Source organism: Staurois parvus, unplaced genomic scaffold, assembly GCF_062004578.1.
Source record: "Staurois parvus isolate SC_StPar_1 unplaced genomic scaffold, SC_StPar_1.0 ptg001398l, whole genome shotgun sequence".
NCBI lineage: Eukaryota > Metazoa > Chordata > Amphibia > Anura > Ranidae > Staurois > Staurois parvus.
Genome location: NW_028319194.1, coordinates 398,159 through 425,144, shown reverse-complemented (window position 1 = coordinate 425,144; position 26,986 = coordinate 398,159). Strand labels below are relative to the sequence as shown.

Here is a 26,986-nt window from a genome sequence, read left to right as displayed (position 1 = left end):
GGCTGCCTCCACAGAGAGACACAGTGTGCAGCAAGGTGAGTCAGTAAGGGTCAGCTCCATGGGGACCACATGCAGTGCTGTTGACTAGTCCTTTGCCCTTTGCTTGCACTTTTGTAGGCACAGCCTCCAGAGCAGGGGCAGACTGACAACTCATGGGGCCCCCAGGCAATAGGGGATCATGGGGCCCCTGTGTCCTTGCCCACACTCAAAGCACACCCAAAAAAGCCTATAAAAAGGTGCCAGGGGCATTTCATGGGGCCCCCTATTGACCCAGGACCCTTGGGCAGTGTCTGAGTGCTCAAATGGTCAGTCCGCCCCTGCTCCAGAGCTCAGTTTTTCTTTATACTCACTCCCATCACTCTGTGACGGGAGTGACTTTGGGTGGGGGACTCATGGAACACAGCTCACTTTGGAGAGGCGGAGAGACCCCTGTCTCAGCTCCCCATATCCCTCTTATGTGTAAGTCACCCTGTGCCTGTTAGGGATACAGGGTGAAATGTCCTGATATTGTGTAAACATGTATAGGTGGGGTGTGGGGGTTGTTCATTGTTTACTGCCATGTGGTCCCATTGTTCTATTATGTGTTTGTGTATTGACTTGGTGGGGGGTGTTTCCAGCAGCCCTCCTGATGGGACTGTCTGTTGGGATGTGTCTCTGGTTTCTAAATTTGGTTTTCCCCGCCCTGTGTCCTTATGCAGGGAGGTGGGTTGTTCCCTTGAATGTTTATATCTTGTGTCTGTGTTAAAATAAAGCAGTCCACTTCCTGTTTTAAGACAAGTCTGGTGCTGTTTCATTTTGTATGGTCAGCGGTGGTGTCTGTGGATCTGTGTTCAGACAGGGAAGCGGGAATATAACAGAAATACCCTAGTGCAGTCCGTGTCCGGTGCCGTTACTCACTTTGTAAAAAAAAAAAAAAAGCCACTCACCTGTCCCACAATCCCGCGTTGCCCCCGCCGCAGCCTGTTTCAGCAGCCGTCCTGTATTCCAGGTTGCAGCATCTTCAGCGTGTCCACCCAGCTGTGACAGCTTGTGGCTTCAGAGCCGGGTACCCACTACAAAATGATTGTAAAGGTAAAAAAAAATAACCATGTTATACTTATCTGCTCTGTGTAATAGTTTTGCACAGAGCAGCCCCAATCTCTCGGGTTTCCTCCCCTCTGCTTAGTGCCCCCATAGTAAGCAGCTCGCTATTGGGGCACTTGTGCATGCTTGCTCCAGAGCTAGCTGTGTGTGTCCATATAACACACAGGGCATGGCTCAGCCCTACCCTGTTCCCTCCTTACTGGCTGTGATTGACTGCAGTTGAAGCTAATAGCTCTTGCTGCTGTCCCTGAGCCAATGAGGAGAGAGAGCTTCTGCTGTTGTGCACATCGCTGGATTGCGATGGGGCTCACTTAAGTACCTCTACCACTTAAGTACCTCTACCCCCAATCCCAGTTCCTTAAGTAAACAAACACGAGAGAGAGGGAAGTGCCTACTAATGCAGGCCATAGATGGGTTGAAAACTGGCCGTTTAAAAAAAAAAAAAAAAAAATTGGTCGTTCAATAGGCCGATGTTACCACCAATGGTAAAACAAATTGGACGGTTTTCATCCCGTCTACAGCTGGCATTTAATTACTTCTGTCCCTTGCAGAGAGCTCCGCTATTATATTTGACATTAAAAAGTAGAGCGGTTGCAACATTGTATCCATTTGTATCCATTTCGGATACAGATGTTTTTATTCGAATACAAATAGATACATTGTTGCAACCACAATACTTTTTCATGTCAAATATAATGGACTGGAATTCTTCTTTTTCTTCTTCTTTTTCTACTTCTTTTTTCTTGCAGGTCACAGCTCATGTGCAGAATTTTTATCGGTAAAAAGATTGGCTGATTTGCCCATCATTGCCACGAAAATCAGCCTGTCGGGAAAATCGGCCGATTTTTTCCAACTTTACTGATTAAAAAAAGTGCCAAAATCCAGAAAAACGGCTGACCAATTAACCCATTAACGGTGCAAAAATCGGCCATTTTTTTTTTTTTTTCCCCTCGACTGAGAAATCGGCCAATTTTCAACTCATCTATGGCCTGCGTAAGTGTAGCATAAGAATTGTTTGTTTAAAAACACAAAATTGCCAACTCACAGGCTTATCAATATAGAGTGCTGTTCAGGGTGTGAAGTCTCCATCCCTCTGTGTGCTGGCTGGCTCTATATATTTTGATAGATGGTAGAAAGATGGCGCCTCGAACATCCGACTTCCAGGAACCGTGTTGGAACACACACTTGTAGAGGTGACATCACGTTACGGGATAAAATTGGCTACGCGTTTCGGAGCATCCACAAATCTCTTCTCTGATTCTAGTTACATATTTATGTATAAAAACTTTAGACTCAATTCACTAAGCTATGACACATGTTACTTGCCAAAATGATTTTCCCCCCATGTGACGGGTAGTCTCGGCTCTCTTTGTTAATATTGAATTAGCTGTATATCCATTTCTATCCTCAGCCATTCATTTGTGTCAGGTTTGCAGTTTCCGTTGTTCCGTCTCCCACTTCTTAAAGGATTAAATGATTACCCTCTCCGGCCTATTATCTCCGGCGTATAATCAACTTTAAGATGCTTCCAGATACTTATCTTCTAAAGTGGTTTGAAATGATTTGATCCTTAACGCCGTATTATATTATTGCGTTCGCCACTTGTTCTGCTGTCCAATTTTTACGCTGATGAGTGATACCTGAGCGTGTCATTGGTTGTTCTCTGTGCTGGATCGCCGTTGCTCTTTTTCTTCCATACCATCTGGTGAAATGGTTTTTAATAGACTACGTCCATAATTTATTGATATAGATTTATCAATTTTTATCTTCATTAATTGTTGAGTTTAGGATTGTCTGTAATGAATATAAGTTCTTAGGTTGTCTACCCCTCTTTGGTCTTCCTTTATTTGCCCATTCAGAGGAAGCAGTAGTCTAGGGCAGCCTTTCCCAACATTTCTAACATGGAGGAACCCTTAAAATAACTTTTCAGGCTCAGGGAACTCTGAGCCCTGCTGTTGATGCCTCATACTTTACTTTCCATTCATCATACATCAGCATCAGAGGTTGGTCATCAGCTCTGAGGAAAGGGATTCGTCCCCGAAACGCATCAGCCATTTGACCGCACTGACAGTGAGAACACCTTGCCCGCCGTTGTAGCCATTGTCATTTTTCTATGCTTTTTAGATACATGCTTCATCTGTGAGTATGTTTTTATGATTTAATTCCTACAATAAACCTTGGATAATGCACTAGGTGTGTGCGCCACCTGTTTTCTCTCTATCCAATGATTACTTGGAAGAATGCTCCTTACATTAGTAGTCGGCGAGAAGAATTTTCCTTACACTGGTGATCAGTGGGAAGAATGTTTCTTACATTGGTGGTCAGTGGGAAGAATTTTCCTTACATTGGTGGTCAGTGGGAAGAATGCTCCTTAAATTGGTGGTCAGTGGGAAGAATGTTCCTTACATTTGTGGTCAGTGGGAAGAATACACCTTACATTGGTGGCCACTGGGAAGAATGTCCCTTACATTGGTGGTCAGAGGGAAGAATGTTCCTCACATTGGCGGTCAGTGGGAAGAATGCTCCTTCTATTGGTGGTCAGTGGGAAGAATGCTCCTTCTATTGGTGGTCAGTGGGAAGAATGCTCCTTATATTGGTGGTCAGTGGGAAGAATACATATTACATTGGGGGTCAGTGGGAAGAATGCTCCTTACATTGGTGGTCAGTGGGAAGAATACATCTTACATTGGGGGTCAGTGGGAAGAATGTTCCTTACATTGGTGGTCAGTGAGAAGAATGCTCCTTACATTGGTGGTCAGTGAGAAGAATGCTCCTTACATTGGTGGTCAGTGAGAAGAATGCTCCTTACATTGGTGGTCAGTGAGAATGCTCCTTACATTGGTGGTCAGTGAGAAGAATGCTCCTTACATTGGTGGTCAGTGAGAAGAATGCTCCTTACATTGGTGGTCAGTGAGAAGAATGCCCCTTACAATAATGGCCAGTGTAAAGAATATTTCTTACATTGGTGATCCGTGGGAAGAATTCCCTTTACATTGGTGGTCACTGGAAAGAATGCTTCTTACATTGGTGGTCAGTGGGAAGAATGTTCCTTACATTTGTGGTCACTAGGAATAATGCCCCTTACATTGGGGGTCAGTGGTAAGAATGCTCCTTACATTGGGGGTCAGTGGTAAGAATGCTCCTTACATTGGGGGTCAGTAGAAAGAATATTCCTTAAATTAGGGGTCAGTGGGAAGAATGCTCCTTACATTGGCGGTCAGTGGGAAGAATGTCCATTCCATTGGTGGTCAGTGGGAAGTATGTTTTCTACATTGGTGGCCAGTGGGAAGAATGTCCCTTACATTTGGGGTCATTAGGAATAACCCCCTCTTACAAATAGCTAAAAAGATCATTGTTGTCATTGATTACTTATCTGGGAGGCAGGAATTGCCCATTGCTCAAGGAACCCCTAGCAACCTATGAAGGAACCCTAGGATTCCACAGAGTCCTGGTTGAGAAATGCAGATCTAGGGGGAAATATAGAGATACTACTTTTTTGATAGTATTACTCGCAGTGCACTATGTTTCTAGACGTATCTCTGTAATTATCTTCACATGGGAGATTTGTAAATGTTAAACGTCTCCCCTTTTACTGCCCCTTCACATCTCAACCATTAAGCCCAGTGTGGGCAAAACGGAAGAGGAAGAGAAGGACAATGACCCAGGGGGGTTTCTTGAAGTTTGTCCTGACAATATAGTTTTCCCAGTTTTGGAAGTTACGGTGTGTTGCTGGCTGTTTTTCTCCAGATGTATTGACAGTTCAAGGACAGGACATTCCCCCTACTTGTGGTCAGTGGGAAGAATGTTCCTTACATTGGTTGGTCATTCAAAGGAGTTATTCATTTATTAAGAACTTGAGAGCATTGAAAAATCTTTACTAACTACCGGTTCACAATAGTACAGATAGGAAGGTAGACAGGGTATGAAGCACACCATATTTCATTTATTTAAGCAGAATTCCAGCCAAAAAAAGCTGTCCCCTTCAGCACTTCCATCACTAGCATGAATCTTGTTTTGCATGGTGAGACCAAAACGTAGCCAACAGTCTCAATTGTGGCCGCGGAGATAGTAGGGTATTAAATGGTAGTAGGGGGACGAGGTGCATGTAAGGACCAGAGGAAAAACCCAAAGAGATTCCAAAGTCTTCCATGCTGTATGACAGCCAGCATCCTTTAACCCACTCTTTGAGCCCAGGCTGTCGAGAACCTTCCCCTTGACAGATTATCATCACAAAACCAGTGCCTAGAGTATTACAGCAATCAGCAACATTTAGTGCAGAAATAAGGACCGCTCCCACTGCCGTCGATGAGGAAATACTTCTAATGTCAGTGGACCAATCATAAGACCCTCACATTTTTTTTTGTTTTTTTGTTTTTTAATCTGAGAAGGGAGGTGGCTAAGATATCTGAAAACTAGACTTCCAATTCCATGTGTTAATACTAAGGGAGACATAAGCAATGACTCCCCATTAGGTCGAAAGAGCAGGGCCCTCGAACCCCTCGTGTTTTGTTACTGTATTGTCTCATGTTCTGTCCCCCACTTTAATGTACAGTGCTGAGCAAACCTTTCTGGCGCTATATAAATATTGTATAATAATAATAATATATTAATTAGGTAATCATTGGATAAAATTGCATTGGAAAACATTCACAAATTCCTTCCCAAATCCATATACAGTTCTGTATTGGACCAGTGTCATTATATGTATTCCATATCTGTGGAAGCAGAGAATCACTGTAGTAGTTGGCTCAACTACAGTGATCACCATGGTCTTCTGGGTCAAGTGACTGCCCTTCTGCATACTAAACACACAAGGTCGCTCAATTGGCATGGCTGCCATTCACAGAACACCTTGTATTTTTGTTAGTGAATACATGTTGTCCTCTGATTGGAGGAGGTGGAGAGTGTGACATCACTGCCCTTCCTTTTCACCTTTAAAATAAAATAGCCTTCTGTGAATGGCGCCTTGCCATATCTTTTATTAAAACCCCATGTCAAAGGTCAAAACCTCAATAGATATAGGCAGCTGCAATGATATGCAAATGTTGACTTTTCCTGTTAACATTAAGCTTGGCCCCACCTCTTCCCATCTCCTGAGCTTTCTTATTGGTCACGTAATGCGATGGCCAGCTCTACCCACCAGAGAGGTATGGGAGGGGCCAAGCTCGAGTTTTCATCCCCCCAAAAAGTGAGATTTGCTCTTCAGATCTCAATATATTTAGGGAGTCACTTTGGGTGGGGGGCATATGGAACGCAGCTCACTTTGGAGAGGTGGGGAGACATCTTATGTGTAAGTCACCCTGTGCCTGTTTGGGGTACAGGGTGATCTGTCCTAATATTGGGGGGGGGTTGTTGATTGATGTTATGTGGTTGTGTCCCATGGTTCTATTGTGTATCTTGCTTGGGAGCAAACTATTGTGGGATGTATGTGTTTTTGTATATTGGCTTGGTGGGGGGTGTCTCCAGTAGCCCTCCCTCTTGATGGGACTGTCTGCTGGTGTGTCTCTTGTTACTAAAGGTAGATTGCCTCGCCCTGTGTCATTATGCAGGGAGGGATTGTTCTTTTGAATGTATATATCTTGTATCTGTGTTAAAATAAAGTAGTCTATTTCCTGGTTTACTTTAAGATTGGTGTTGTCTAGTCTTGTATGGTCGGCTGTGGTGTCTGTGGTTGGTGTTCGGACGGGGAAGTGGCATTATAACGGAAGTACCCAAGCGCAGACTGGGTCGGTTCCGTTACACTTTAGATCTGTTGATCATTGTGATATTATGCATTTATTATTATGTTTTATTTTCCATCATATGTTGATTTTGAATTGCTCAGGTGTGTGTGCTGCTTTGCTTAGAAGCCAGGGGCGAACTGACCATTTGGAAACTTGGGCACTGCCTGAGGGCCCGGGGTCAGTAGGGGGCCCCATGAGATGCCCCTGGTACCTTTTTCATAGGCTTTTTTGAGTTTGGGTAAGGACACAGGGGCCCCATGATCCCCTATTGCCCAGGGGCCCCATGAGTTGTCAGTCCGCCCCTGGTAGAAGCTTTAGTCTAGACATGGATGGGCTTATGCTTTATCTACAAATCGTGATATGGATGTGGGCTGTCCTTGGACGATTCTCCGGACCTGCTGTAATCCTCTCTTTGACGCGTCCGAAGTATAAATGCGGCACGCAGTAACAATCTCATTCCCTCTTCGGCTGGCGCCCGCTTGTATGAAGGTTTCGAGAATTTTTTTATTCTTAATCTGCATATTCCATCTGCATGTCAGGAGAACGAACAGTCTTCACAGACCAACGACCACATGTCCTGCTCATTTTTATTTGTAATGTTTGTAAATGCGTTTGCCAAAATAAATCCACGGTGAAAAGTATACAATTTAGTGAGGTCGTTAAATCGAACAAATTACGCCGCACACTCTACTGATCTATTTTATTTCATTCGTAAATCGATTTGAGAAAAAAAAAAAAACGTTTACGTTTCGGTTTTCTTCCTGGGGAACAGATTAGTTTTTAATCCTTTCCAACCGATTTAAAAGAAAAAAAGAATCATTACACCGATCGGGATTTTGTAATTTAATTTGCATGACCATCAGGCTTACTGTTTGCTCTCATTATAAGCCCGTTCCAGTAATTGTGGAACATCCCACACAGATTATAAACTTTCCGAGAAAGTCGTTGTGGAGTCGCCTTTCAATGACAAAGTTAAGTCAAGCACACATACTGTAGTAGTTACAATATAAAACATTGAAAATGCTTGGTTTGTATATGGAATATGTGTTGTGATATTCCAGCGGGTTACGCTCAAGTGTATTTCTTCCCAGTGAGTTCAGTCAGAGAATACTGTTTTAGGGTGTGTTGGCCCACTTTTATTTAAAAAGAAAGTGAAAGTTCCAAGAAAACGGTTGCCCACACAGGGGTTTCCACTATCATTTTAAAAATAAGGAAAAATAACATAAAGCCTCCTGGCTTCTTCTCACACCACTGCTGTCAGGACCTGGATGACCTGTTGGTGACACTGTGCTTCCCAGAGTGGAAGGTTGTAGTTCCGGTGTTCACCAGTGGGTGTCTCCCAGCAGATCCAAGTAATCCGTTTCCATTTGATGATGGATGCTGGGAGGGTATTTAGGTTCTTTCCTACTTGTGCCTCTTGCTTCAATGTTTTGCCACTGCCATTTTCTGCTTGTCTTTGTCCCTGATCTTGCTCTTTCCCTGTACCCAGTACAGGGCAGCAGGGTACAGGGAAAGATCAAGGTCAAGGTCAAAGACAAGCAGAAACTGGGATCAGGAATAAAGAAGAGCCGTTCTTTCTTCCTGATTCCAGTTTTAGTTCCTGTTTCCCATCTGCTCCCTGCACCTTCTGCTTTCCCTGCTTTTTTGTGTTCCCCATTTTGAATATATTGTATATAGTTAGCTATTATCTAAGCCAGTGGTTCTCAACCTTTCTAATGCCGCGACCCCTTAATACAGTTCCTCATGTTGTGGTGACCCCCAACCATAAAATTATTTTCGTTGCTACTTCATAACTGTAATTTTGCAGTGGGAGTAGTGCCACATCATTGGTGTCAGTGGAAGGAGTAGTGCCCCATCACTGATGTCAGTGGGATGAATAGTGCCCCATCATTGGTATCAGTGGGAGGAATAGTGCCCCATCGTTGGTGTCAGTGGGAGGAATAGTGCCCCATCGTTGGTGTCAGTGGGAGGAATAGTGCCCCATCGTTGGTGTCAGTGGGAGGAATAGTGCCCCATCGTTGGTGTCAGTGGGGGGAATAGTGCCCCATCCTTGGTGTCAGTGGGGGGAATAGTGCCCCATCATTGGTGTCAGTGAGAGGAATAGTGTCCCATCATTGGTGTCAGTGGGAGGAATAGTGTCCCATCATTGGTGTCAGTGGGAGGAATAGTGTCCCATCATTGGTGTCAGTGGGAGGAATAGTGTCCCATCATTGGTGTCAGTGGGAGGAATAGTGCCCCATCATGGGTGTCAGTGGGAGGAATAGTGCCCCATCATGGGTGTCAGTGGGAGGAATAGTGCCCCATCATGGGTGTCAGTGGGAGGAATAGTGCCCCATCATTGGTGTCAGTGGGAGGAATAGTGCCCCATCATTGGTGTCAGTGGGAGGAATAGTGCCCCATCATTGGTGTCAGTGGGAGGAATAGTGCCCCATCATTGGTGTCAGTGGGAGGAATAGTGCCCCATCATTGGTATCAGTGGGAGGAATAGTGCCCCATCATTGGTGTCAGTGGGAGGAATAGTGCCCCATGATTGATGTCAGTGTGGTGGAGGGGGGAATAGTGCCCCATCATTGGGGTCAGGGGGGGAAATAGTGCCCCATCATTGGTGTCAGTGGGGGGGGGGGGAATAGTGTCCCATCGTTGGTGTCGGTGGGGGGAGGAATAGTGCCCCATTCTTGGTGTCAGTGGGAGGAATAGTGCCCCATCGTTGGTGTCAGTGGGGGGAGGAATAGTGCCCCATCGTTGGTGTCAGTGGGGGGAGGAATAGTGCCCCATCGTTGGTGTCAGTGGGGGGAGGAATAGTGCCCCATCGTTGGTGTATGTGTGGGAGAAATAGTGCCCCATCGTTGGTATTAGTGACAGCAATGATGGGGCACTATTCCTCCCACTGACACCAATGATACTTACCTTGCTGACCCCTGCTCCAGCCTGGGCTCACTCTCTCCCTCTCCCATCTACAGCCTGCATACCTGGCTGCAGCAGCAAACTTTGCACTTACCTGTCAGCTGTCTTCCTTCTCTGGCCGCTCTCCTCTTTACTTGCCCGGCAGCTCCCTCGATCTTCTTTGATCTACGCGCGCTGCCGCTCGGCTCCTCCTCTCCAAGCTCCACCTCCTCGCCGGTGATTGGCTGCCTGTGTGCCTCTCCTGAGCTACAGTTCCGGTGGCCAATCAGCGGCGAGGAGGCAGAGCTGTTGAGCGATCCCGGAGGTGTGGCCAGGTGACAGGGGCAGCATATCATCCCGCCCACACATCGCCTGAGACGGAGGAGCGGTGTCTCGGTTCCTAAGACCATCGGAAATATGTGTTTTCCGATGGTCTTAGGCGACCCCTGTGAAATGGTCATTCGACCCCCAAAGGGGTCGCGACCCTCAGGTTGAGAACCGCTGATCTAGGCTTTTTATTTGTTAGGTTTATTCGGTATTCTGTCTCTGTGCTTTTGGTTCACTTATATTTTTATGTTTGCTGTGTGCTGGTGTTTGGATGGATATTGTTTCACTGTAAAGAAGTCTCACTTCAAAGCATACACAGTCTGGTCCCAGTTTCCTGAGTGTAGGAACGCAGATCTTGCCATCTCTGCTGCTGATTCGTGACAGCCGCTGCTCAGTCATCAAGCCTAGGCCTTTGGCCTGGACCCTCAAACCATCTCTCAGCACCACTGTGGTCACATGCAACTCTGCATCTCTCCCTCGGCTCTCTCTTGCAGCTCCCTGCTGCACTGGCCCTCGCCCTGTCCTTTGGGCGGGGGACCTCCTGTCTCATGGGTGGAACCCCGAATTACTGCTAGGCCCTTGATCCTAGGTTCACTGTGCAGGTGGTGCTGCTGCGGATCTGCATGAAAATCCGTGCAGTCGCACCAGCACAGAGAATTGCGGACCCACGGGTGAGTGCTGTTAGTTCTAATGGCACATCGCCCGCACTAGAAAACGCAACCGTACTGGGAACCGAGGTTCCCGTGCGAGCTGCGTTTTCCAAAGAAGTGCAGGGACTTCTTTCCCTGCGTGTCACAAGACACGGGAGTCCATTCAAATGAATGGGCTTTCGTGCCCGTGCAAAACGTGACCCGCACGGGCGCATAGATGTGAACCGGGGGTGATTGTAAGGGCTGTGCACACACAGCCTGCTGGTCTCCTGTAAAACCTGGTCACAGGGTAAGGTGTCCTACCCCCTCCCTCCGTGTAGTCTTTTGGGACACATGACAGGTCCCAGAAGACTACAGGACCATTCAGGAAGCGCAGCACTACTCGCGCATGCACAGTGGGTAACCGGCTGTGAAGCCGCAAGCTGTCACAGCCGGGTGCCCACACTGAAGATGCTGGCCTCCTGAAATACAGGACGGCCAATGAACCGGGCTGCGGGGGACACACCGTGGGACTGAGTGACAGGGACATATAATATACTCCATATATAGTAAAGAACTCCACAATCAATGATAATACTGTAGACAATGCTGTAGGTGCAAATGTGGATAAAGTTGCTTCAAATGGTCACCAAAGTGTATACCACCACCAAAAATTCGAGGCTTACCAGAAATGGAGACCCCTTAATTACAGGGGGTCCAAACCAGCATTATAATGTAGAGCACTAGCAGGCTTTCCGTGTCATTCCCAGAACATAGATCTTCCCGACCTCCAACTCGAATGTGAACTCAGAGTGTATCAAAAACATTTTTATAGTAGATATCGGCCTCTCAGAAACCCATTTAGATCCTCTACATCAAAATGGCAATCTATGCATAGTGCAATACGTATCAAAAACGTCTTTATTTGCGCAAATGGAATCCTACTTACAAGCTGTAGAACAATTAAAGCATTCACATAAACTGTTTCCAAGATGGCCGACAGCGTGATGACGTCAGAAGGAGGCTCTGCCCAAATGGGAGCAAGCTACACTGTAAGGCTTCCAGGATACTTCGTCTGGCTGCACTGGGCTTGGCTCGGCTCCACTTTGCCAGCACTCTGTGGTATACGGCTGTGACATCACTATGGCAAAACAAGGGGGTGGGGCTATGCGTTTCAGGACTAGATCTGTCCCTTTGTCAAGCCACAAAGACTTGACAAGGACTGTCAAAAAACAGCATTTAAACTGAGGTTTTTGATGATATAGAGGGGGTGGGAGCAGGGGCGGACTGACAGCTCATGGGGCCCCCAGGCAATAGGGGATCATGGGGCCCCTGTGTCCTTGCCCACACTCAAAAAAAGCCTATAAAAAGGTACCAGGGGCATTTCATGGGGCCCCCTACTGACCCCGGGCCCTCGGACACTGCCCTAGTTCTCGAATGGTCAGTCCGCCCCTGGGTGGGAGTGATCCCGGAGTGGGGCTTTAACATATTATAGAATATTTGGTGCACATACAGTAGATATCAGCCTCCCAGAAACCCATTTGGATCCTCTACATCAAAATGGCAATGTATGCATATACCATATATGGGCAGCACAGTGGCTAAATGGTTAGCACTTCCACCTAGCAGTACTGGGGTCGTTGGTTCGAATCCCAACCACGGCACCACCTGTCTGGAGTTTGCATGTTCTCCCTGTGCCTGCGTGGGTTTCCTCCGGGTACTCCGGTTTCCTCCCACACTCCAAAGACATGCTGGTAGGTGAATTGGATCCTGTCTAAATTGTCCCTAGTATGTGTATGTATGAATGTGTGTTAGGGACCTTAGATTGTACGCTCCTTGAGGGTTAGGAACCTTAGATTGTACACCCCTTGAGGGTTAGGGACCTTAGATTGTACGCCCCTTGAGGGTTAGGGACCTTAGATTGTACGCCCCTTGAGGCTTAGGAACCTTAGATTGTACGCCCCTTGAGGGTTAGGGACCTTAGATTGTACGCCCCTTGAGGGTTAGGGACCTTAGATTGTACGCCCCTTGAGGGTTAGGGACCTTAGATTGTACGCCCCTTGAGGGTTAGGGACCTTAGATTGTACGCCCCTTGAGGGTTAGGGACCTTAGATTGTACGCCCCTTGAGGGTTAGGGACCTTAGATTGTACGCCCCTTGAGGGTTAGGGACCTTAGATTGTACGCCCCTTGAGGGTTAGGGACCTTAGATTGTACGCCCCTTGAGGGTTAGGGACCTTAGATTGTACGCCCCTTGAGGGTTAGGGACCTTAGATTGGACGCCCCTTGAGGGTTAGGGACTGATGTGAATGTACAATATATATGTAAAGTGCTGCGAAAATTGACGACGCTATATAAGTACCTGAAATAAATAAATAAATGTCAGCTATTGTGATTAATCACGTGGATGTCTTTAAGATGGGTTTCCAGATCGTTAAGTGTTTTTTCCTCTGGAGGAATGGAGGTTGTACAATGTAATGTGTGTTACAGGGCTGCTGAGTGTGGGCAATAAAGAGTGGTTTGGAGATCCATTACGCCTGCATGGCTTGCTGGGATTACATATTCAGCAATGTTTTCTACTAAGATTAGATGTGTGCAATTTGTTGCGTTACGAATCGACAATCGGAGGAAATTTTCGTTATTCGGAGATTAGGATATAGCCGAATTTCCAACTCACAATATTATTGAGTTTCAATTAATCTAAAATAAATTATAACGGAACTAATCATTCAAATTCAAAATGGAAACACATGGCAATAAATACAGCGAGATACAAAAGTGAAATAAGATGATGATTCCTACTTGGGCTGCTTATTAGAATAGAATAAAATAAAGGAATATAATAGAAAAGAAATAGAGTAGAATAGAATAAAATGATCTAGAACAGGGGTGGGCAACCTGCGGCTCTCCAGCTGTTGTGGAACTACATTTCCCATGAGGCATTGCAAAGACCGGAAGTTACAAGCATGACTCTACAGGTCCCATGAGACATTGCAAAACTGACAGTTACAGCTATGACTTGCAGAGGCATGGTGGAACTTGTAGTCCTGAAACAGCTGGAGAGCCGCAGGTTGCCCACCCCGATCTAGAACACAGGAGTCAAACTGGCGACCCTCCAGCTGTTGCCAAACTACAAGTCCTATAAGGCATTGCAAGACTGACAGTTACAAGCATAACTCTGAAAAGGTAGAGGCATGATGGGACTTGTAGTTTGGCAACAGCTGGAGGGCCGCCAGTTTGACACCCCTGATCTAGAATGAAAAATGAAAGAATGGAATATAATAGAATACAATAAAATAAAAAAGAATAGATTAGAATAAAACAAAATAGAATATAGAATAGAGTAATAGAATAGAAAATAAAAGCATAAAATAGAATATAGCCATCCAAATCCATATATGCGAAACAAATTCCGTAATCGAATCTTTCCAATATAACGAATATGACAAAATGAAGCGATTAACTTAATAAACCGAATCTGAAATGAGACAAAACTATTTTTTGCATTGTGCACAACTTTAACTAAGATGACAAATACCATGTCTGTTTAAAGAAATAAAATGAAATTATTTATATATATATATATTTTTATTATTATTATTTTTTTTTACAGGGCTCAAAATTTGAAGTCCTCCAACACTAGCCAGGCCTTAAGAGTTACTCGCTACCAGTTGTCCCACCAAGCCCTACCCTGCCCCACCCCTAATCCCGCCCCTAAGCACACCCTGGTAAATTATCTCATGAAATTACATTGTTAAATGTTTTATGCAGAATAAAGTTACAAAAATAAATATTAACAACATATGTAACAATGTTAACATTTATAAACGGCCTCCCCACACCCTGCTTGTGCGCTCTCCCTGGGAGCGTGCAGCACCGCGATCCCGTGCCCGCTGTGTCCTCCGGACACAGTGGAACACAGATCGTCGGACGGGACCTCTCTGCGAGGTTCCAATCGTGATCACTGATTGGCCAATCAGTGATCACATGCAGAGTAGTAAGCAAGATGTCACTTCTGACATCATTGGTTACTACGTGTGAAATCTGTGAATGATCACAGAGGTCACATGGTACAGGACTATTCACAACAGCCTTGTACCATGTGGCAAGCTGTGACCAATCACAGCTCACACAGTATTTATCAATGGCTGCAAGAATGCAGCCAGATAGAAGGAGAAATGATTGCTTTTACAACCTTCATAGGTGTAAAAGCAATCAGTTTAAAAAAAAAAAAAAAAAAAAATCTTCATCACCCCCCACAAGTAGTACAATGTCACCATGGTGACACTGTACTGCTAGGGCAGGGGTCTGCAACCTTTAAGACATAAAGAGCCACTTGGACCCGTTTCCGAGAGGGAAAAAAAGACTGGGAGCCGCAAAACCATTGCAACATTTAAAACAAATCCGACACTGCATATATTGCAAAAAACGCTCTGGTCATGAAGGGGGTTTAAGGGCCCAGTAAGCAAAGGGTTAATCAGGGCCACAGTGTATCGTCATAATCACAATCATAGCCTTAGGTCAGTGGTGGGTAACCTTTTTTTTCGACTGAGCCAAATCTCGCCAAAACCACGATTAAAATTTATTTTGAGAGAAACATTTTTAAAACTGAAAATACATCCCCCATATAGTAATTCATCCCCCATATAGTAATTCATCCCCCATAGTAATTCATCCCCCATATAGTAATTCATCCCCCCTATAGTAATTCATCCCCCATAGTAATTCATCCCCCCCATAGTAATTCATCCCCCATATAGTAATTCATCCCCCATATAGTAATTCATCCCCCGTAGTAATTCATCCCCCATATAGTAATTTATCCCCCCTATAGTAATTTATCCCCCCTATAGTAATTTATCCCCCCTATAGTAATTCATCCCCCCTATAGTAATTCATCCCCCCTATAGTAATTCATCCCCCATATAGTAATTCATCCCCCATATAGTAATTCATCCCCCCTATAGTAATTCATCCCCCATAGTAATTCATTCCCCATATTGTGTGAATTCACTTACCTTTGCTCCGCGCGTTCCTCTCGCTGGGTTCCCGCGCCGTTCTGGTCTTCAGGGCGGACTGTGAGAGGAGAGGAGTTCGTCACGCTGCCCCGCCTACATCCGGGCTGCCCCGCCTACATCCTGACAGCCAATGTTTGCCAGCGGGCGCCCGGCACACAGAAGATCTGCATTAAAAGAGCCGCGGCTTGCCGACCCTATTGCCTGTCACCTGGTGGGCAGTGTGCTCCGGAGCCGCAGGAAAGGTGAAAAAGAGCCGCATGCGGCTCCGGAGCCGCGGGTTGCCGACACCCGTGCTAGGGTGACGGTATGTAAAAAAAAGAAAACAAATATAAAAAAAGAAACAAAAAAAGTAAAGAAAAATGTTTAAAAATTATAATTTTTGGTTATGAACTAATTTGGGTTATTTTTTTTTTGTACTAAAAAGATAACGGAATAAATTTTGGCCAAGATTTATGATGAAATACTATTTATTTGCAAAATTTTAGAAGAAAAACACTTTTTTTTTCAAAATCTTTGGACTTTTTCATTTGCATATCAAAAAAAAAAAACCCACTGGTGAATAAATACCACCAAAATAAAGCTTTATCTATCTAAAAAAAAAATGCTAAAAAATGCATATGGGTACAGAATTGCATGACCGCGCAATTGAAATAGAAATGTCACAAGGCCTGAGAAGGAAAATAATTTCTTTACACAAGGAAGGTGAAGGCTAAAAGAAGATCAGAAAAGCTTTACTTATCAGTCAGAATACTGGAGCAAAAGTGACACAAAAATGTAACAAAGATCGAACTACAACCATCTCACAGAGACATCCAGACATCCGTAACTCTACTTTCGCCTGCTTTTGGCCATATAGCATCTATTAATTTTCCTACCAACAAGCTCCCGATAAATACAATATCTACCATTTTTAGTACAGTTTCCTAAACAGCATCCTTCCAATCAAAAAATATTCACTCACCGGCCACTTTATTAGGTCCACCTGTTCAATTGCTTGGTAACACAAATTGCTAATCAGTCAATCACATGGCAGCCACTCAATGCATTTAGGCATCTAGATGTGGTGAAGACGACTTCCTGAAGTTCAAACTGAGCATCAGAATGGGGAAGAAAGGGGATGTAAGTGACTTTGAACGTGTCATGGTTGTTGGTACCAGACGGGGTGGTCTGAGTATTTCAAAAACTGCCGATCTCCTGGGATTTTCACACACAACCATCTCTAGGGTTTACAGAGAATGGTCCGAAAAAGAGAAAATATCCAGTGAGGGGCAGTTGTGTGGAGGAAGATGCCTTGTTGATGCCAGAGGAGATCGGGCACACTGGTTCCAGATGATAGAAAGGTAACAGTAAGGCTACGTTCACGCTAGCTTTGTGAGCCGGCGTCATACAGGCATTTGGGAAGCGTTTTTAATGCCTCTTAAATGCCTCTCAAATGCCTAAGAAAATTCTGCACATGGCAGCACACAGGAGGGACCCCCCCCCAAGGTCATCAGAACCAGTGTCCCCATTGGAAGATATCCCCTTTATTCCTGTTCTGGTGACAATCCACAATGTGAGATTTTCTTTCACACTTTCGGTGATAACAGTAAATAGAGAGAGGGGGAATCTCTCTAATGGGGACACTGACAGCAAGAACAACTGACGGGGACTCACCCCTCCCCCTAGTGCTGTTCACACTGAATCGTTAGCGTTGCGGCAAAACTGACACCTCATGTCCAGTCAGGAGGAGTTGAAGCCTCTTATTCAAGGCTATGGTGCTGCTCCTCAAACGCCTGGCAGGCGTTTGCGGAACGTTAAGACCTTTTAACTTCATTATAGGCGTTTGTGGTGCGGTTTTAACGCTTGGCAAATGCCTATCAAATGCCTCAAAACCACGCATAGGGTGTTTGGGGAGCGTTTTGAGTTGTGTTAAAAACGCTTCCCAAACATCTGTCTAACGCCTGTCAAACGCTATAGGGGTGTTTGGCAAGAGTTAGAAATAAGTCAAGTGTGAACGAGCCCTAACTCAAATAACCGCTCGTTACAACCAAAGTATGCAGTATACCATCTCTGAATTCACAACACGTCCAACCTTGAAGCAGATGGGCTACAGCAGCAGAAGACCACACCGGGTGCCACTCTTGTCAGCTGAGGCTACAATTCGCACAGCCTCACCAAAATTGGACAATAGAAGATTGGAAAAACGTTGCCTGGTCTGATGAATCTGGATTTCAGCTGCGACATTCAGATGGTAGGGTCAGAATTTGGCATAAAGAACATGAGCACATGGATCCAACCTGCCTTGTATCAATGGCTCAGGCTGGTGGTGGTGGTGTCATGGTGTGAGGAATCCATCCTGCCTTGTATCAATGGTTCGGGCTGGTGGTGGTGGTGTCATGGTGTGGGGGATCCATCCTGCCTTGTATCAATGGTTAGGGCTGGTGGTGGTGTCATGGTGTGGGGGATCCATCCTGCCTTGTATCAATGGTTCGGGCTGGAGGTGGTGGTGTCATGGTGCGGTGGATCCATCCTGCTTTGTATCAATGGATCAGACTGGTGGTGGTGGTGTCATGGTGTGGGGATCCATCCTGCCTTGTATCAATGGTTCGGGCTGGAGGTGGTGGTGTCATGGTGTGGGGGATCCATCCTGCCTTGTAACAATGGTTCAGGCTGGTGGTGGTGGTGTCATGGTGTGGGGGATCCATCCTGCCTTGTATCAATGGTTCAGGCTGGAGGTGGTGGTGTCATGGTGTGGTGGATCCATCCTGCCTTGTATCAATGGATCAGACTGGTGGTGGTGGTGTCATGGTGTGGGGGATCCATCCTGCCTTGTATCAATGGTTCAGGCTGGTGGTGGTGGTGTCATGGTGTGGTGGATCCATCCTGCCTTGTATCAATAGTTCAGACTGGTGGTGGTGGTGTCATGGTGTGGTGGATCCATCCTGCCTTGTATCAATGGTTCAGGCTGGTGGTGGTGTCATGGTGTGGTGGATGCATCCTGCCTTGTATCAGTGGTTCAGGCTAGTGGTGGTGATGTCATGGTGTGGGGGAGATTTTCTTGGTACTAGCAAGGTGTACCTGTAGCAAACTTGCTCATCAGAGTTGGACGCGGAGTTCCCCTTTTTTATTAGAAGTATGCCTCAATCTTTTATTCTTCTTCCCCCTCCCTTCCTGAGAGGCACAGGGACAGATGTGTAAGTGTTAAAAGTTGCTGGCAGGCTGGAGCAACAGGGGGCCCAGCGCTACAAAGCCCCCCCATAGAGACAGCAGACTCTTGGTCCCAAGGCCTGTGAAAAATCACACCTCCTAATCAAGATAAGATAGTTTTTTCCCAGGACTTGAAAGAAGTTGGAACCTCATAAACCCTACCAGCCAGGTGACAGAAGTTAAATGAACATTCCTCAGGTCAGCTGTCACCTATGTTTCATATCATGGATTATGAAGCTGTAAGTTTTAATGCAGAGCCCATCCGAGGATCCCGCCCAAAACAGGGTATTGGCCAGTATTCAGAGCCACCCCCACCCCCCCCCCCTGCAGGGGGACTTTAAAAGACAGGCTGGCAAGCCTAAAAAGCTAAGCTAAAGAGATCTCCTAATTTTAAAATCGTAACAGCAGGAGATCAAAGACCCTTTCCGCTCTGCAACTTAGATCTGCTTACCTTAAGGCTTAACATGGCAAGTAACTTAACCTTTTAACTTCTTCCTGTTATCTCTTAGCTGTGCTTGGCTGTTTCCTATTTTTTATATATAAATATATATATCTAGTTACATTTTCTTTGTAAATATTTTATTGCACCTGTTTGACTCTTTTAGTAATAAATCTTTCTTTCTGAAAGTGTTAAACTGTTTCTAAGCGCTTACTTGCAATTCACGAATTCCTGCCTTTTGAAGAGACGCTACTGTGTTTGTTTAATCCTCTGCCCAATCGGCCTGCGGTGACCGTATTGGACAGGAGACTTTTCAACCATTACAGTGTATATTGGATAAAGAGAGTTTCCCCTTTCTCTGTACAAAAAGGGGTGGTGGCAGTGAAGGGTTAGTTCAGCCGGTCCTTTGGTCATGAGTTTGGTGAGAAGGTCTGGGGTCTGACGCCGCGGGCGTGACGTATTATTGTTGGTCGCGGTCGTGCGATTGTCGCATGTTGAGGGTGGCGATCGAGCGACAGTGACAGTACCAAATAAAGTGGCCAGTGAGTGTATGTTATACAGGAAATGCTGAAACTTGTAGTTACCCATGGAAAGCATAAGTATGTACGGTCAATAAAACAGTAACATTTTTTTCTGTTTTCTCCCCCAGGGAAGTGGATCGGGACTCCGACAGTTTAGTTTGCTACAAGGACTTTGAATTTGCAATGGACTACGGTGAGAGAGAAGACTAGATTGACTGTATACGTGGCGGGATGGAGGATTCATTATCAGTGCTGCTACATTGTGTTCCTGGAAAACGTGTCCCCTGGAGTGATTTCCCCTCACTTCCTGTTCTGTGACACACTGCGGAACTCTGGACACTGCTGTAAAGGATCATTTGTAGGGAGGGCAGCTCTTTGTAAATAGGTGAACCCAACAGAGGTCACCATAGTAGAGATGTGAAAAGATGGTCGCGCCACTTATGTTTCATAGGTCCTGTTGATTTTTATTTGTCTCAAGAGTGTTCGATGCATTTCAGGGGCTCACCAATCGCACTTCAGCAGAGCTACGGGGTGAATCGTATACATAAGTATTTGTCAGCAGACATACTGTGTGATATTTATCATTCTATAGCAGGGCTTAACATTTCAAGTCTAGACCTACTAGCCAGGCACAAACCTTACTCTCCACCAGTTGCCCCACCAAATCTTGTCCAGGTCCACTTCCAACCCCACCCCAGGCCCATCTCCCAACCTCGCCCCCAGCCCTGCCCCCAACCACGCCCCCTTAAAGCTTGTGAAAATACATTTTTCTTTACAATAAAGAGTCCAGAATATAAAAAACTGCGATTATAACATAGCAATAGCTTAAAGCAGAGTTCCACTCAAGCTATCAAAAAATAAAAGTCAGCAGCTACAAAAAACAGCCACTTACCTGTCCCTCGGTCCCGTGGTGTGTGTGTGTCCCGCAGCTCGTTTCACCAGCCATCCTGTATTCCAAGAGGCCGGCATCTTCAGTGTGAGCACCCGGCTGTGATAGCTTGCGGCTTCACAGCCAGGTACCCACTGCGCATGCATGAGAAGCACTGCGCTTTGTGAATGGTCCTGTAGTCTTCGTGGACCTGTCACTAAAGACTACAGGGAGGGAGGACACCGTCCGCTTCCGATCACCTAGGCGATCGGACCGGAAGTGGGAGCGGGTACCTGTCAAATTCGGGTACCCGCTCCCCAAAGGTGCCAATCCTTAATGGGAGTGGGGGAGCAGTCCTTAAAGTGGAACTTCCTATTTTGGGTGGAGCTCCGCTTTAATAGCCAGCATCATTTAAAAGAGACTTTAATTTACAGAAGTATAGCCTAAGAAAAAGTGCTGGCGGGTGTAGGGATGTGCACTGTTTTCAGGTCTCTCCTTCATGTGCCCCCCCCCACGGCGGTGGAGAGTGGACCTCTCCTCGTGTCTCCCTCAGCGGAGGAGAGCGGACCTCTCCTCGTGCCTCCCTCAGCGGAGGAGAGCGGACCTCTCCTCGTGCCTCCCTCAGCGGAGGAGAGCGGACCTCTCCTCGTGCCTCCCTCAGCGGAGGAGAGCGGACCTCTCCTCGTGCCTCCCTCAGCGGAGGAGAGCGGACCTCTCCTCGTGGCTCCCTCAGCGGAGGAGAGCGGACCTCTCCTCGTGGCTCCCTCAGCGGAGGAGAGCGGACCTCTCCTCGTGGCTCCCTCAGCGTAGGAGAGCGGACCTCTCCTCGTGGCTCCCTCAGCGGAGGAGAGCGGACCTCTCCTCGTGTCTCCCTCAGCGGAGGAGAGCGGACCTCTCCTCGTGTCTCCCTCAGCGGAGGAGAGCGGACCTCTCCTCGCGGCTCCCTCAGCGGAGGAGAGCGGACCTCTCCTCGCGGCTCCCTCAGCGGAGGAGAGCGGACCTCTCCTCGCGGCTCCCTCAGCGGAGGAGAGCGGACCTCTCCTCGCGGCTCCCCCAGCGGAGGAGAGCGGACCTCTCCTCGCGTCTCCCTCAGCGGAGGAGAGCGGACCTCTCCTCGCGTCTCCCTCAGCGGAGGAGAGCGGACCTCTCCTCGCGTCTCCCTCAGCGGAGGAGAGCGGACCTCTCCTCGCGTCTCCCTCAGCGGAGGAGAGCGGACCTCTCCTCGCGTCTCCCTCAGCGGAGGAGAGCGGACCTCTCCTCGCGTCTCCCTCAGCGGAGGAGAGCGGACCTCTCCTCGCGTCTCCCTCAGCGGAGGAGAGCGGACCTCTCCTCGCGGCTCCCTCAGCGGAGGAGAGCGGACCTCTCCTCGCGGCTCCCTCAGCGGAGGAGAGCGGACCTCTCCTCGCGGCTCCCTCAGCGGAGGAGAGCGGACCTCTCCTCGCGGCTCCCTCAGCGGAGGAGAGCGGACCTCTCCTCGCGTCTCCCTCAGCGGAGGAGAGCGGACCTCTCCTCGCGTCTCCCTCAGCGGAGGAGAGCGGACCTCTCCTCGCGTCTCCCTCAGCGGAGGAGAGCGGACCTCTCCTCGCGTCTCCCTCAGCGGAGGAGAGCGGACCTCTCCTCGCGTCTCCCTCAGCGGAGGAGAGCGGACCTCTCCTCGCGGCTCCCTCAGCGGAGGAGAGCGGACCTCTCCTCGCGTCTCCCTCAGCGGAGGAGAGCGGACCTCTTCTGCACCTGTCCCCTCAGCAGCACTGCCAGTAGTGTAATGGCGGTGCCAAAGAAGAAGCCTTCAGAACGAGGCTTGGAGCACAAGTGGAACACAAATCAATCCCCGGCCTGGGGATTGCATTGCAAGCCACCCGCTCCATCAGTAAATGTGCAGGGCATTACTGTGCTCACTCGCATTTGGCGAGCAGGTGAATGGAATTTTCAAGCCCCGTTCTATAGGACACACTTTATTTTACATTGTTTGCTGACAGATATTAAGCTAGGCTTCACACTGGAGTGGGTGGAAGCAGGGACAGGAATCCTAGCTGTTCTTGCACCCGCAGCCAAATCGTGCTGCTCTGTAGAGACACGCAGGGCTGCCATTCATTCTTAATCTCAGGGAACCGCAGGGAAATCGCACGGTGCAAAGTGCAGACACCTTTTCTTTATGGAAATGCAAGCACAGCAACCCATTCAAATGAATTGGCTACCATTCCCCTGCGGCTGCAAACTCGCTCAAGTGTCAACCTATTCCTAATGTACAGTATATGTTGCATCCTTCAGCCCTGATGAAGGGGGTGGTGATCACACGAAACGTGTCGGGCTCTCCTGGGATTATACACAAAGTTATGAAAAAAATGTTGCTGCAGCTGAGATTTAAAGCCAAGGTTTAGTTAAAATGACAGCAAAAGGTAAGGTGCTTACTGTCAATGTAAAGTGTCTCTTGTGCTGCCCCTCCCCCAGCCACTACTATACAGTACTTCCAGGGCTGTAATCTTCTGGAGCTGCGGGGGTTAATACAAACACCGGACCTGTCACAGGCCCTTGTCAAGAGTGCTATCTCTGCCCACCCTTTCCATCCCCCTCCTCCATTCATATAGGCCATACTATATCTTACATTCAAATATACAATTTCGGTATCCAAAAGGATAGTAAATTAAATGTTTTTGGGACTTTATTATATTTAATTTATATCTTACATTAATGAAAAACACAATACAAATGGAGGAGGAGGCAGACCTTTCATTATTTCACTTGTTTGTCCTTTAAAATTTTGTTCACCCCTTCCATCCCCCTCCTCCATTCACGGAAGCCATACTATAAGTTCCATCAATGAAAGACACTGTATGAATGGAGGAGGCAGACCTTTCGTTATTCCACTTGTCCTCCCTTTAAAATTCTGCCCGCTCCCGCCATCCCCCTCCATTCATGAAAGCCATATTGTAGCTTCCATCAATGAAAAATGCTATGTGAATGGTGGAGAAAGACCTTTCATTGTTCCACTTGTCCGCCCTTTAAAGCTCTGCCCACCCCCTCCATCCCCCTCCTCCATTCATGGAAGCCATACTAGAGCTTCCATCAATGAAAGATGCTGTATGAATTGAGGAAGCAGACCTTTCATTGTTCCACTTGTCCGCCCTTTAAAGCTCTACCCGCCCTTTCCAACCCCCTCCTCCATTCATGGAAGCCATACTATAGCTTCCATCAATGAAAAATGCTGTGAGAATGGTGGAGAAAGACCTTTTATTGTTCCATTTGTCCGCCCTTTAAAGCTCTGCCCACCCCTTCCATCCCCCTCCTCCATTCATGGAATCCATGCTATAGTTTCTGTGAATGAAAAACACTGTATGAATGGAAGAGGCAGACCTTTCATCAATCCACAGGTCCAGCACTCGTATAATATCTGGCAGCACTGGAAGTTTGCGGCTGTGGCTGGGAATGGAAGAGAACTTCAGGATTCGACTAGAGCAGACAAAAATCGGAACTCCTGCCCTCACAGGCAGGGCTGTGTTGTATGGCAGAGCTGTGTAAATCTCAGGACTGGATGGGCAGAAATACAAATCGTTTGGCAGACCACAATTCTCTTATCAAACTGTTTGCCAGGAGTTCATCTTTAACTGTCCATCATCTTCTCCCGTGGGCTTTCTTGATGCGCTGACTGTCACTGTGACAGTCGCCTGGTGGTGCGCACACGGGTCTCCCCATTCCCCCACGCCATCCTGGGAACATTGCTGGCACTGCAGAGACGCAGCCTGAGCTGAACCCTGCAGAATGAAGGAAATTCAAGAAGGTTTAGTGAGCGTTGCTTAGCAATCCAGCCGATCCGTGTACACGAGTACAAGCGCTGACCTTGCTACTGTAACCAGGCAAATTCTCAGGATCCGTGTGCAGGAAAAGATGAGGAACGTGGAGCAGGTGCAGACGTGTCATACTAGGTCAGTGCCACCCAGGGGGGTTCACAACCACGCATGCAGGTCCCTCCGACAAGTGCCCACCATGGATTTTCCAGCTCTAAAACAGTCAAAGACGGAATTAAGAAAATAAAGTTCATTCAAATATAATCCCATCTCCTCCTTTTTTTTTTTTCCTCCTGAATGACGGATTTACTTGCTTTGTTAAAGTGAACCTGTCTGTTATATTCAGGTTGAATCTGACCCCCAGCCTCCCCTTCAGTCTTGCACAGTTGTAGCGGTTCCTCTCCTGGACTGAAATGTATTCCTCTGATTTCACCGCATACTGTGAGCTTCTCACAATGTGCATTAGAAGCTGCAGCAAGTCAGATAGCGCTCCGCCCCATTTCCTGGCTGGAGGACGTCTAGTATCATCTAGCTCAGTGGTCTCCAAACTGTGGCCCGGGGCCGGATGTGGCCCTTTGCTTGCCTTTATCCAGTCTTCGGGGCACTTTTACTCCCACAGATACAAGACACCATTTCTTTCCTCCCACCAACAATAGGTCATAATTACTGCTACTGACATCAACAATGAGGCACTATTTCTCCCATTGACACCAACTATGAGGCACTACTCCTCCCACTGACACCATTGATGGGGCACTATTTCCCCCCTGCTGACACCAACAATAGGACACTATTGCTCCCACTGACACCATTGATGGGGCACTATTTCCCCCCGCTGACACCAACAATAGGACACTATTCCTCCCACTGATACTAATGATTGTGCACTATTCCGCCCACTAACACCATTGATGGGGCACTATTCATCCCACTGACACCAGCAATAGGACACTATTCCTCCCACTGACACCATTGATGGGGCACTATTCATCCCACTGACAATACCAATAGGACACTATTCCTCCCACTGACACCAATGATGGTGCACTATTTCTGCCACGAGCAGCAACAATGGGGCACGATTGCCCCCCTATGATACCAACAATAGGACACTATTCCTCAAACTGACACCAATGATGGGGCACTATTCCTCCTGCTGACACAAATGATGGTGCACCATTCCTCCCACTGACACCAATGATGGGGCACTATTCCTCAATCTGACACCAATGATGGGGAACTATTCCTCCTGCTGACACCATTTATGGGGCACTATTCCTCCCACTGACACCAGCAGTAGGACACTATTCCTCCCACTGACACCAATGATGGTCCACTATTCCCCCCACTGACACCAACAATAAGACATTATTTCTCCCATTGACACCAACAATGGGGCAATATTCATCCCACTGACACCATTGACGGGACACTATTCCTCCCCCTGACACCAACAATAGGACACTATTCCTCCCACTGACACCAATGATGGGACACTATTCCTCCCCCTGACACCAACAATAGGACACTATTCCTCCCACTGACACCAATGATGGGGCACTATTCCTCAATCTGACACCAATGATGGGACACTATTCCTCCTGCTGACACCATTTATGGGGCACTATTCCTCCCACTGACACCAACAGTAGGACACTATTCCTCCCACTGACACCAATGCTGGTGCACTATTCCCCCCACTGACACCAACAATAAGACATTATTTCTCCCATTGACACAAACAATGGGGCAATATTCATCCCACTGACACCATTGATGGGACACTATTCCTCCCCCTGACACCAACAATAGGACACTATTCCTCCCACTGACACCAATGATGGGACACTATTCCTCCCCCTGACACCAACAATAGGACACTATTCCTCCCACTGACACCAATGATGGGACACTATTCCTCCCCCTGACACCAACAATAGGACACTATTCCTCCCACTGACACCAATGATGGGACACTATTCCTCCCCCTGACACCAACAATAGGACACTATTCCTCCCACTGACACCAGTGATGGTGCACTGTTCCTGCCACTGACAGCAACAGTGGGACACGATTTCCCCTCTATGATACCAACAATAGGACACTATTCCTCAAACTGACACCAATGATGGGGCACTATTCCTCCCACTGACACCAACAATTGGGCACTATTCCTTCCACTGACACCAACAACTGGACACTATTCCTCCCACTGACACCAACAATTGGGCACTATTCTTCCCACTTACACCAATGAAGGGGCGCTATTCCTCCCCTAATAGCAAATATGTGTTGTTTACTCCCACTGATGCCAGGACAATTTTTACTCCCAATGGCAACAGTCTGGCCACCCGAAAGTCTGATGGACAGTAAACTGGTCCTATGTTTAGAAAATTTGAAGACCTCTGATCCAGCTCTTTCCTCCCCAGGATGACTTTCCTTGTCTCTTTCTTTCATTGGATTTCAGTTCTTTCAATTATGAAGGCTCAGCATCACATGTGGGCGTTACCTATGCAAATACAGCCTGT

The 26,986-nt window shown here is 47.1% G+C and overlaps 1 protein-coding gene across 2 annotated transcripts in view; it reads left to right on the top strand.

Annotated features, from left to right (window-relative positions):
- EFCAB11 (EF-hand calcium binding domain 11) overlaps window positions 1-21,705 on the top strand; it is a 61,648-nt gene extending 39,943 nt beyond the window's left edge. The window contains exon 6 of one of the 2 annotated variants that reach the window (XM_089661856.1): window positions 19,936-21,705. In XM_089661856.1, coding sequence (XP_089517982.1) covers window positions 19,936-20,017 — 82 coding nt within the window. In that variant the 3' untranslated portion in view covers window positions 20,018-21,705. Of the gene's footprint in view, window positions 1-14,256; window positions 15,354-19,935 lie in introns of those variants that run through there. The other variant, XM_089661855.1, reaches the window with a different exon arrangement.
- Window positions 21,706-26,986: the final 5,281 nt, after the last annotated feature.